Source organism: Marmota monax, unplaced genomic scaffold (genome assembly GCF_021218885.2).
Source record: "Marmota monax isolate L192 unplaced genomic scaffold, Marmota_monax_Labrador192_F-V1.1 WCK01_AAM20220418_F8-fsc00051, whole genome shotgun sequence".
Classification (NCBI taxonomy): Eukaryota; Metazoa; Chordata; class Mammalia; order Rodentia; family Sciuridae; genus Marmota; species Marmota monax.
In genome coordinates, this window is record NW_026695202.1 from 2,432,960 (window position 1) to 2,445,970 (window position 13,011).

Sequence of the window (13,011 nt, forward strand, 5' to 3'; positions counted from 1 at the left end):
CTCACAGACACAGTTCTACACGGAAGAACGCAGCACCATTATGTGGCACGGGGACACCTCGTGCACAGTGATCTCTGAAGATCATAATGGAGGGCTGGGGTTGTGGCTCAGTGGTAGAGTGCTCGCCTCACAAGCATAAGGCACTGGGTTCAATCCTCAGCACCTCATAAAAATAAAAGTATTGTGTTCATCTACAACTAAATATATATTTTTTTAAAAGATCATAATGGAGCTGACAATTTTCAATCACCTGGTGACTTCATAGCCGTTGTGATGGCATAGGGTGACATCATAGCCATTGACTATGGTGATGTCATAGCCATTATGGTGTCACAGAGTGACATCATAGACATTAGCTATAGTGGTGTCACAGAGTGACATCATAGACATTGGCTATAGTGATGTCACAGCCATTGTGATGTCATAGGGTGGCATCATAGCCATTGTGATGTGTAGAGTGACGCATCACTCTAATGTTTGCAGTGATGCTGGTGTGAACAAACATGGGCTGGCATGTGTGTTTGTGTCTTGGTTTTTCACAAGTGTTTAAAAACCAAAAATAGAAAAATTCTTATAACAAATGAATGTAAGGTAGAAAATTGTTGTGTGCACCCGTGCAAATTGGTGCATTTTAAATTGCATTATTACAAGAGTCCAAAAATTTTTTATAGAGTTTAAATGTAAATGTAAAAAGTAGGAAAAAAAAGTGTTTATAAAGTTTAAATGTAAATGTAAAAAGTAGAAAAATTGCAGTAAGTGAACTTATTATTGAAGAAAAAGACTTTTTATGTATTTAGCATGGCCTGAGTTCAATAGCATCCTCACTGTCACCTCATTCCCCAACCCATCTCGGGTCTCTCATTCGGTCTTCCCTCCACTCTGCCAGCACCCACTCTCTCTGGTCTTTGTTTGAACCCTGCCGATGTCGTGTCAGGAGGAATTCTCTTACCTGTATTGTGGAAGTGAGTGACAGACGGCTCCACTTTCCCCCGACAGATGCATGTCATTCGAGAGCTGGCTGGGCCTGGGCCCTTCACTCTATTTGTACCTTTGTCTACAGCCTTTGACAAGGAACCCCGGGTAAGCTTGCGGCTGTGGGCGGGTAGGGGAGGTTCGGGGCTGGAATGTGCTTTGAGGACCTTGCACTGGGACCAACAGTGGTGACCTTTCTGGTCAGGAGACCTAGGACCAGGTGGAGTAGAATGGCAATAGAAGGGACTGTTTCTCAGCATAGGGACCCCTGTCGAGAGAAGCAAGGACATTTGTGATACAGAGCAGAAAGCCGGAGAAAATTAACAAGTCTCCATGATCTGAACCTCTACCAGAAGGAAAGAAGGGAGGGAGGGAGGGAGGGAGGGAGGGAGGTTGGTTCTCTTTGAGGAGCAGGTCGTGGGGCTCGGGAGGTAACCATGTTGTGAGGGGCTGGGCCAGAGGCCCATGAGGCCCCTCCACTCTGTGAGTCCACAGTGAGACACAGAAGGAACCTGGCCTCTTCCTGCCTCCTACCTGGACGGCCTCTGCCTGTGGCCCTGACACAAACCACACCTGACACCCACTGCCCAGAGTCTGGGAGGGAGGAGATGTGGGGAATCATGGAGGAGAGCAGGGCAGAAGACAATCTGCAGCAAAAGGCCCTGCCTCTGGCCCGAGCCCTCTGACCTTCTATGACAGATTAAAGACTGGGACAAACAGGGCCTCATGCCCCAGATTCTTCGCTATCATGTGATCGCCTGCCAGCAGCTGCTGCTGGAGAACCTGAAGTTGACCCCCAATGCTACTTCCCTCCAAGGAGAGCAGATTGTCATCTCCGTCTCTCAGGTAAGAGCGTCCGCCTGCCCTCCCCAAGGCCTGCCTCTCCTCCTTTTCCTTACAAAAAACCAGCGATGGGGACAGCTAACCTATGGTGAGTGGTTTCCACACACAGACGCTGTTCTAAGTATTTTATATGTACTAACTCATTTAACTCTCAAAACAGCACCGCTATATAAAATATTATTATTAACCCCAATTTCTAAATAAGAAAACTGAGCTCAGACAGGTTAAAGTAACTTGCCCAAGGTCACGCAGCAAGGAAAAATCACTGAGCTGAAATTCAAACTCAGAAGCCGAGAAGCCCCAGGCAGGCAAAGAGGGGAAGAAATAAGGATAATATGGATAAAATGTATTAAAAAGAAGTGAATTCTGAACTACTTGTTTATTTCAAATTTCAGAATTACGTGACTGTTTTGTTTGATTATATATTATTTGCTATTGGTTTCTCCAGATGAAAATTAGATTCCCGTATTGGTTTCTTTTTATAATCATGATTTTAAAATGTGTTCAAGTAACTTGACCTTTGGACTCTGCTCCTGATGATTTGACATGTTAGAGAAGCATTCTGTGAGAAGCTGTTTTGTGTGTATCTCTCTTTGTGTTCATCTCTTTTTTCTTTTCTGGTTGATTTCAGGATACAGTATACTTAAACAAAAAGGCTAAGATCATATCCAGCGATATCATCACCACTAATGGAATCGTCCATATCATAGACAAATTACTGTCTCCCCAAAACTTGCTTATCACCCCCAGAGATGCCTCCGGAAAGATTCTGGTAGGTGAACTTGCCATCAGTTCCCGGGCACAGGTGATTCAATACGCCACCATCTTCGTGCTGACTCAGCATCTCTTTGAAACGGTTTAGCTGTGCTGCTTCAATCTCAAACTATCATTAAAAGTCTAGTAAACATTATTCTTAGGAGATAAAAACAAGTAAAGGTCTATTTTAAATCAACACATGGATTTTATAAGTTTTTATTTAGTGTCTGCAAGGGCAAGTAGGTAAATAGGTAGGAGACAGATGATAGATGTTAAATATCACTAAACTAAATCTGGAGTAAAACTCCTTCTCAGTGGACATAAAAAAAAAACCACTTTAACTCTTATTTTTATTTATTAGTATCGATCTGGGTCCTTCATTGCAGACCAAATAATCTACTTCTTAAGATTCTAGGTACAGCTAGACATGGTGGCACGTGCTTATAATCCCAGCAGCTTGGGAGGCTGAGGCAGGAGGATCACAAATTTGAGGCTAGTCTCAGCAATTTACTGAGACCCTGAGCAACTTAGTGAGACCCTGTCTCAAAGATAAATAAATAAATAAAAGGGATGGAGATGTAGCTCAGTGGTTAAGCACCCCTGAGTTCAATACCTGGTATCAAAAAAAAATTAGGTCCATCACCAAAATTCTTGGAAGTCTGAAGCCTAATTTGCATGCTGGGCAGTGGGGAACAGCCTAGGGCTGCTCTAGCTGTAAGAGCTTTTTAAATTTCAGTCTCTCCTCCAAGGACATTGGAAACTGGACAGCAAATGCCCCCACCTTCAGAAGGTCCCATGTCCCTGCTCACAGCCATTACCACCTCACATTATTCCTTTCCACTAAGTTTTCCCGGTGCTTCTGCTGGGTGGACCCTGCAGCTCTAGCTGCAAGGGAGTCTGGTGAAATGCAAGGATTAGCCCTCCAGCCTCTAAGATGCAGAAAGGCCTGGGCAGAAGAGAGCAGCAGGGGGCGCTGATGAGCCCAGGCAGCCCCACGCCCACCCACCCTACACATTCCAACCAGCTGTGGTTAAAGCACCTTCTGAACAGTACACCGGAAGCTTCCATGTCCCGTTCTTGTCTTTGCAGCAAAATCTTACAACAGTGGCAGCAACCCACGGCTACAACAGATTTATGAAGCTAATACAGGTAAACACCTGGAGGCAAATGGCTCAGGAGAAACCGCCCAAAGTTGTTTTGCATCTCAGTTGCTGTTTAGGTCACAGCTGTTGCCGCCTCTAATTGGGGACACCTAATTTTCTGGAGTGCAAAGTCGCTCTCTGCCACTCTACTCCCAAAATGTTGTACGGTTTGTTGAGCTATGCGACCCTAGTTTGGCAGGGTTAGACTTTGGGGTACTTGTGGCTGGGGATGGGGAGGAAGGCAGGATGTTCTAGGTGTTCCACATCTGGGATCACCGACTGCACCGTACAAATGGGGAGGCTGAGCTGGAGATCTGGGGGGGTCGGGGTGGGGGGCATGCCAGGAGGCAGCTAGAAACTGAATTTAAAATTACATCTTTCTGACTTCAGAAACTGTTCCCAAGTTTTGCATAGACCCTTCTTGTTCAAACAAAGGATCACAGAGGAGAACTGGGGACCCCAAAGGGCTCCAAGAACTCTGTTGTCCCCCATAGCACAATGTATACATCTCAGAATTATCCCAGTGATTCCCCCAAAAGATCTGGGTCTCAGACTCACAAGGGTGCTTGATAGAAATGGGGATTTCAAGACATTCAAAATGAAAAATCTCCAAAGATATTATAGGAAAGCCCCTACCCATGCCTAAAACTTATAGCCACCCTCCCCTGTTCACCAGGGTCTGGTTGAACACAGACTTTTATGGAAAGTTAGAAAACCTCTCTGGGGCTCCATAAAATAAAATGATAAAGCCTATCTCATGGTGTTGCTAGAAAAATTAAAATTAAAATTAAAAAGTGTCCCATGGTGCACCTACGTTGTAGAAGGCTCTCAAAATGATTCCTCCACATTCATCTCCCAATTTCTTCTTGGGACATATATGATCTAGGAATCTTATAAATGTGTGGGATTACCTCACTGTCCTATAGGTTTTGCTTTTTAAATGGAATATGAGAAAAAAGTTTAGCTGGTCCTTCAGAAATTAAGATGTTCGGGCAAAAGTTGTGTCAAAAAAAAAGATGTTTACTAAAATATAACTTTATTTGCCTATTCATGAAAACCTAGAATTTGACTTTCTGACTTGCTTTGTAAGGAAATGTGGGTCAGAATAGTTGGGATTTCATAAGCCCATAGTTTCTGTCTGTGTCACTCTTGAGCCATGTGGAGTCCTGGTCGGCATCAGTGCAGCTCAGACAGGACTGTTCAGAGAGGTCCTCCTCCTATGTGGTAGGGCCTGGTTGCACAGCACGTGCTCATACCAGTGAGGGGCTGACTCCCTGTGTTTCAGGATTCAGACTTGATGAGTGTCATCACTGACCCCATTCACACCCCCGTCACTCTCTTCTGGCCCACGGACCAAGCCCTGCAAGCCCTGGCCCCTGAACAACAGAATTTCCTATTCAACCAAGTCAACAAGGAGAAGCTGAAGGAGTACTTGAAGTTCCATGTGATCCGAGATTCCAGGGTACAGTTGTCTCCCACTTACCCATGTTTTCACTTTCCTGAGTTTCAGTTACCCAGAGTCAACCATCATCTCAACATATTAAGTGGAAAATTCCAGAAGTAAACAATTCATATTTTAAATTGGGCACCATTCTTGGTAACATTATGGAACCCCTCATCATCCTGCTCCATCCTGCCTGAAATGTGAATCATTCCTTTGTACAGTGTATCCATGCTATATATGCTACCTGCCCGTTAGTCACCAAGTCACCATCTTGGTCATCAGAGCAGCTTTTGCATAATTGTAGTGCTTATGTTCAGGTGACCCTTATTTTACTTAATAATGATCCCAAAACACAGGAGTAGTGCTGCTGAGTGTTTTACTACAACACATTATTATAATTATTTTATTAATAGTTGTTTAATCTCTTAGTATGCCTAATTTATAAATTGAACTTTCTCGTAGGTACATATGTATTGAAGAAAACAAAGCGCATGTAGGGTTTAGTATTAGCCATGTTTCTGGCATCCCCTGGGGGTCTTGGAGGGTATCCCCACATATAAAGGGGGACTACTGCATTTGTTAAATGCAGGAGTGACTTCAGGAATGTCCCCAGGGATGATAAAGTCCAGTTCTGAGGCACTGCTGTCCAGGAACTACTGGTGTGTCCTAGGCTCCGTGATGGGAAGGAGACCCTCACCTCCCTGACCCACGGTGTCCTCCCCTGACCCACTCCGGTTAGTTGCATCCTGAAGTACACCACCTGTGGTTCTCTTCCTTGGACCTGTCATTATTTTGATCTTTTTTGAGCAGGGGGTGGGGGGCATGAATTTTAAATTTTAGCCAATACCAAGGAGCTTCTTTCCTTTCTTGGACTGCAAACCAGCCTTTCCCCTTCCGGATTCACATGGCAGAATGGCTGCTGACAACATGTCCCTGGGTTTTCCAAATGGGTTCTTTCTCTATCCCAATTCCAAAATGTCTGGCAAGCAACTGGCTAGTCTTTGGGGTTTTTTTTTTTTTGTTGTTGTTGTTGTTTTGTTTTGTTTTGGGGTGTTTGTTTGTTTTGTTGGTTTGTTCCAGGGTTTTTTTTTGTAGTTTTTTGGGTTTGTTTTTGTTTTTTGTTTTTGTACCAGGGATTAAACTCAGGGGCACCTAAGCACTGAGCCACATCCCCAGCCCTTTTTTGTATTTTATTTAGAGACAGGGTCTCACTAGTTACTTAGGGTCTTGCTAAGTTGCTGAGGCTAGCTTTGAACTCACAATCCTCCTGACTCAGCCTCCCAAGCCACTGGGATTACAGGCGTGCTAGTCTTGATATAATCAGCCATTGATCCCTGAACCAATAAGAGAAGCCAGATCCATAGGAACATAGCAGCCTCAGCCAGGACTCCTATTTCTCACCAGGGCTGAGCCGTCCACTCCAAGAAGGCGAAATGCCCTGACCTTGGTCCATTCATAGCATCTGGAGTACGTTCCTAGGACTGTGTAGCAAGTCACCGTAGATGGGATGGCTTGGAACAGCAGTTATTCCCTCCAAATTTCAGAGGCCAGACGTGTGTAAGAGAGGTGCTAGCGGGGTCCTTCCTTCTGAGGGTGCAGGGGAGAGCAGTTCCGAGCTTCCCGCCTGGGTCCTAGTGGTTCCTAGCACTCTCTGGTGTTCCCTGACCAGAGCCCACGTCCCTCCGGTCTCTGCCTCCGTCTCACAAGGCCGTCCCCTCCCTGCGTGTCTGTATCTTCAGATGGCATTCTCCTCTCCTGTCTTCTCTCACCGCCCCACCTGAGCCCACCCTGTTCCAGAATCACCTCCTCTGACCTAATCACACCTACAATAACCCTGATTGCAAATAAGATGACATTGTGAGGTCCTAGGGACCAAGACTTCCACGTGACCTTCTGAGGGGTGTAGCACAGCCCATAATGGCACCCGAAGCCCTTTCCCAGCCTAACCCAAGACAGTCCCTCAGCCTTTCATTGGCCTCATACACCCAGATGGCATCTTCCCGGACCCCCAAGCATAGCCGTGGGGCAGCCGGGGCTGGCCGAGACTTTTCAGTCACATCACTGTCGTCTGAAATCCGAAATTATTTGAACTTGTGCAAAAACTTTTGCACCTGAATTTAGCTTATTGGCAAAGCTCCTTCCTGCCCTTCGTCAGCCCAAAGGCAGCTATTCATATGGCACTTTTCTCCCTCAGATTTCAGCTGCGGACCTGCCCCGAAGGGCCTGGAATACCCTGCAAGGTTCCGAGCTCAGTGTCAAGTGTGGAACTGACCGTGACGTCGTGAGTATCATCCCCAGGAGCTAGAAACCCGTTAACAGCCAGCCTCGCTCCAGCCACCTCCCTGTCGAGAGATGCCGGTCTCTTCCCTCCACAGGCAGCAAGCTCCTTGGTGCATTCAGGAGTCCTCTCCCTGGGAGGGCAAGGTGGATACAAGAGACCTGGTCAGTCCTGGCCAGCCCGGCCCTCGTGGCTGGTGGCAGGAAGCCCCCTATCTGGAGGACAGCAGGTTCCAATTGATTTTTTTTTTTTTAATTCTTCCATAAGCTAGAAGATGCACTACTAGTCCTGTTCCTTCCTTCCCAGCCTCCCTGCGGCCTCACCTCTAGCCCTCTGATAGAGGTCAAGGCCAGCCTGGGCCGCACTCCCTACATCAGCCAACAGAGAGAAGGTCTGCCATTTTTACCCGCCCAGGCTACTTCCTGAAAAATTCTACCTTCTGTAATTCCATATAATGCCTAGATCTGATAGGATTAAACTGCATATAAAGGGAAATAAAAAATAACAGTGGAGGCTGGGGTTGAGGCTCAGTGGTGGAGCGCTCGCCTAGCATATGCGAGGCACTGGGTTTGATTCTCAGCACCACATATAAATAAATAAGATCCATCAACAACTAATAATTTTTTTTAAATGACAGTGGATTAAATATATAAGAATGTATTCTCTTGTAAAAGAAATCTGGAGGTGGCCAATCCAGAGCTAGTGGGAGAGGTCTTTTTCTTTCTCCCCTCCAGCTCGTAGTTCTGGCTCTAAGTCACCTCAAGGTCCAACACGGCTGCTGGAACTCCAGCAACTGTGTCCACTTCCCAGGAAGGAGGAAGGGAAAAAGAGATGCATCTCCCAGTTGAGTTGATTCCTTTTCAGGAGCTTTTCAACACGTTCCATCCTGCTTACATCTTATGGCCCGAGTCTGTTTGGCATTTGAATTGCAATTGCATTAACATTTATAACTGAGTTTGAGAAACGCTAGCATCTTTTCACTCCAGTTTTTGGAAGAGTATCTCAGTGTCCTTACACTCCTGAAGGAATCCACCCGATCTCCAAAGTGGACACCCGTCCAGAAGGACAAGACCTGAAACAGACTGGCTCAGGACTGATCCCAAGGCACACTCCAAGGCATAAGCAGATTCATTGTCAGGCCCCTGATGGGCTGCTCTGCAGAGACAGACAGAGAGACAAAGAGAGAAAGAGAGAGAGAGCGAGCAGCGGCAAGCGAGGGGGGAGAGCCGCAGCAACTCCCCATGCAGCATGAACTTTTATAGGCCAGAATCATGGCCGCCCACTAGGGGGGTTTAGCCCTGGTGACTGGCCTAGCAAGCTTCACCTGATTTTGCAGAAGGCAAGTTACTGTTTCTTGAGAACAGAGAAGAGCAGCTGTTTACCTCTCAAGGAGAGAACAGAGCCCAGCAAGTTGCTATCTCTTGAGAATAAGAACAGCATTCATAAAGTGGGGATGGGGAGGAAGATGGAGGTAGTTATGCCAACAGGAACACCCCCGCTTGCTCAGTGGGCTGATATTGCTTTCAGAGAACTTTGTGATAGTGACTGTTGATAATAGCACAACCCTATGGATTGGGAATCATTAACTATTTACTTGGTGAAAAAAAAACTGAACCTCAGAGAAGCTTAGTGATTTGGCCATGGTCACACAGCACAGGAGTACATAGCTCTAACCACAGTTTTTTGGTGTTCCTTCCACTGAATCCCACTCTTTCTATCCCATCCATAGATGTGGATATTTATCTTTTCTCACAGAACTTTCTAAAAGCAGTTTACATCTCGGAGGAATCAATTTAGTAGCTAAGGCATCCTTGGGGAGGGAGGTCTTAGGATAGTCAGGAGCATGAAATGAAATGATGTGTCTCGGGACGGTTTCAAGGATGCTGGGACCTGTGCAGGAGGAGATAGCATTATCATTATAAAGTCAAAGCCCACCACTTGCATCTCCTGGAGAGGAAGTTGAACCAGCACTTTGCTAGATGCTGGTGCTAAAGAAGAAACTCAGTGACCGACCTGAAGCAGCCATGTCAGCAAAGGGTACCCTGAGCCACAGCAACGTCACCACTGCTCCACCCCAGCTCCCCTTGCCTGTGCATCTACCATGTGGGTTCAGCAGTGTGAGGGGCCGATAGAGCAGGCTCCCAGATGCCCACGCTGCCATATATGCTGTGTGACCTTGAGCAAGTCACTGAACCTCTCACTGCCATAGTTTCCTTGTCTGCAAACAGAAGTGGTAACAGTAGCTACATCCTAGGGTTGTTGCTAAGATTAAAAGAGTTTGCACAGTAAAAGGCTTAGAACAGAACCTGGCACGTGGTATGTGCTGTTTGAGAGATGCACAGGTGACGGGTAGATCGATAATAGATGGTGGAAGATGGATGGATGGTCCGTGGATGATACCTGGATGGATGGATAGGTATTTTCCCCCTCTCACAGGTGTAGGCCACATTATATGGCCTGGGAAGAAGGAAGTCTTGACTGTCCCCCTCTCTCTCAGGGCGAGCTCATTCTAAATGACCAAATGTGCAGAGTCGTGCAGCGGGAGCTCCTCTTCGACCTGGGTGTGGCCTATGGCATTGACTGTCTGCTGATGGACCCCACCCTAGGAGGCCGCTGTGACACCTTTACCACTTTCAATGTCTCGGTCAGTCCTAAAACACCACTGTGGTAAGAGCACCTTGGGCCAAAGAGCAGCCCTGTGATCCCGCGGAAGCCCTGCCCCAAACCCAGGTGGACCAGCACCAAGAGAGCTGGGGTCCACGGGGTGGAATTCTTCAAATTCAGAATCCACAGCCTCTTCCTAGCCCGGCCCAGGCCTTGAACATCCCTGCTCATCTGCCCACCCAGCAGGCCAGCCTTCATCCCCTCACTGTTTAGAAAACAGCCCACTTTGCTCAGTGCTCATCAGACCCCACCAAAACCTAACAATGGGAGTGGTCACCACCAACTCCACTGTGTGGACTTGGAAACTGAGTCTCCAAGAGGGGGGGCGACGTAGCAAAGGTATCAGTGTTTGGCATCAGTGCCTGGCATCTCATAGGCATGCACTAACTATCCCACAATAGGGGGGTACCAATCAAAGTAGGAAATCAAACCGATTGTCCTTTCTACAATAAGAGGCGGTGGCTTCCTAAGTTCCAAGGTCTGTTCACGCACATTTCTCCAGCTAATGATTTTCTCTCGCCAATGCCCTGAAGACCAAGTAGCAGCAAGAATTTTTACCTCTACTTTTTACACATCATAAAGGTAAAGATCAGGGCGTGGAGGGGTGCTAAAGGTGTCACCGCTAGCTTAAAATGGAGGTGCACCTGCATCCACTACCCCCAGGCACCTGGTCACGCAGCCCAGGGCCAGCTCTGGGTAACAGAGGCTTTGTTCAGAGAACCCAACCAAAGATTTGAGGTCCAAGACAGACCTTCAGAATTCTCCATGGCCAAGCTAGGGTGTGTCTGTTTATATCTTCTTGATCAGAGGCAGAATCTTAATGGGTATGAACAAGTTCTTAATCCGCCCATCCAGGTGGTAAGCAGGGACATTGCCTGGTGTTTTCCAGTATGCTTGACCTGAGAGTCTCTCTTCTTGCACGCTAGGGGGACTGTGGGAGCTGTGTCAATACTCCCAGATGCCCACGGTGGAGCAAACCGAAGGTAATCATGAATGCAATGTTGGGAAAGCCACGGCAGGTTCATTATCAGACCTCAGGCTTCTGGGGTGTGTGAGCACGTGTGCTCTGGAGGGGTCTGTGTGTGTGTGTGAAGTGAATGCCACCTGTCATTCCTCAACCACCCAGCAAGTGGGATAAGGGATGTACACGCTCAGGCAGCCTGTTGACCTACTACGCATCTTCTAGGAACTGTCTAGAAAACTCCTGGGGTTACAGATCTGCAGGAGAATTTAAAAAATGGTTATAATGTTAACTGCTGTGCTTTGTTGGCTGCTGTCTACCATGCCCTACGCTCTCTGCTGGGTCCTTTAGATACTGATGATCCTTATTCCTCATCATAAGACCTGTAGGAAGGTCATTTTACATCCACTTCACCCATGAGAAAATGGATCAGAGAGGGCACACAATGAGCCCTCGACCACACAAGAAGCAAGGAGCAAAGGTAGGATTCAGCCCAGAAACCCATATAGAGTCTTAGTAAGGCCAATGAATTTTGGAGTCCACTGACCTGGAGTGAAATTCCACTGATCTTTGGCAAGTTACGGGGTCTATCAGTTTTGCTCTGTAAAATGGAGCTGAGAACGATTCTATACTTGGCTCTTGGAAAAAAATCTATATTAGTAGATTCTTTTTTTCTTTTTTTTTTTTTCTTAGTACCGAGAATTGAACCCAGGGGCACTCAACAACTGAGCCACATCCCCAGTCCTTTTTTTAAATATTTTACTTAGAGGCAAGGCTGCACTGAGTTGCTCAGGGCCTCTCTAAGTTGCTGAGACTGGCTTTGAACTCACAATCCTCCTGCCTCAGCCTCCCAAGCCACTGGGATTATAGACATGCACCACCACGCCCAGAAAAATATCTATTTTAAAATAGGGGCACATTTAAGTGTCTGACACATAGTAAGTGCCGATTAAATATTGGTGGGGTTTTTTTTATTTCTACTCTACACCTGAAACCCCTAACAAAATCACCTCTGCAAAACAAAATGTAATGTGCACTCTTGCTGGGGATCTGGGTCTCTTCAAACACCTTCCATGATGGGAAACTACCTCTCCCTGAACCCCCCCCCTCTGGGCTACAATGACATTTGCAAAGGGCTCCTAGCGTCAGAAAGGCCTTCCTCTCCAGAAGGGGACGAATCCTGCCCTGCTGCGGGCTCTGCCTGCTCCTTGGCCTATGGCGCGGCCAGTCCCCGGCAGTACCGGGATCCTCCAGTGGGGGGCGGGCGAGAGCCCCAGCCTGGGCGGAAGGCGGTGGCGTAATGTGGTCCTCTCTCTTCCTTTAGGGAGTGAAGCAGAAGTGTCTCTACAATCTGCTGCCGTTCAAGAGGAACCTGGATGGCTGCCAGCAGCAGTGCATGCTGGTGATCCAGCTCCCCAGGTGCTGCAAGGGCTACTTCCTGCCCGACTGCCAGGGTGAGGGCCTCTTCCTTCAGGGGCTGCTCTGAAGGTGTGCAGCCTCACTGCCCAGTTTCTGAGGGGACCGAGCCACGAGGAGGTGCCAGAGCACCTTCCTTGTGATCCCCAGGCCCCAAAGGAGCGCTCTGAGGAGTCGTGCGTGTGTCTCGTTTATTCGTTTGCCTACTTTGCGTTTTACTGAGTTGAGATTCCACCATCACATATTCCACTTGTCTGCCTCTTTGCTTGACCTACAGCAGAGGTATTTCCCCTGGTGCTAAAGACACTGCGTAGTTAATTTTTTGATGCTCTGCGGCATCCATGATATGGATAAGCTTGTCTGGGTACATGCATTTGATAGGATTCTACCCTTGAGAGATGATATCCTGTTATGGCACATCTAGACCATAATCTCCTGGAAATCCCCCATTATGGACTATCTAGCATTTTCCTCCCTCCTGTAGCTCCATGACAAAGGGCCTTTGGGCCCATCCTGAAACCCAGTGTCTAGATAT

The 13,011-nt window shown here is 47.3% G+C and overlaps 1 protein-coding gene across 2 annotated transcripts in view; it reads left to right on the plus strand.

Moving 5' to 3' along the window:
• Window positions 1-13,011, plus strand: part of Stab2 (stabilin 2) — a 155,287-nt gene that overhangs the window by 118,017 nt on the left and 24,259 nt on the right. For both annotated transcript variants that reach the window (XM_046429260.2, XM_046429261.2), the window contains 9 exons: window positions 997-1,080; window positions 1,672-1,818; window positions 2,447-2,587; window positions 3,661-3,720; window positions 4,999-5,175; window positions 7,352-7,438; window positions 9,933-10,079; window positions 11,026-11,082; window positions 12,385-12,514. In XM_046429260.2, coding sequence (XP_046285216.1) covers window positions 997-1,080; window positions 1,672-1,818; window positions 2,447-2,587; window positions 3,661-3,720; window positions 4,999-5,175; window positions 7,352-7,438; window positions 9,933-10,079; window positions 11,026-11,082; window positions 12,385-12,514 — 1,030 coding nt within the window. The remainder of the gene's footprint in view (window positions 1-996; window positions 1,081-1,671; window positions 1,819-2,446; window positions 2,588-3,660; window positions 3,721-4,998; window positions 5,176-7,351; window positions 7,439-9,932; window positions 10,080-11,025; window positions 11,083-12,384; window positions 12,515-13,011) is intronic.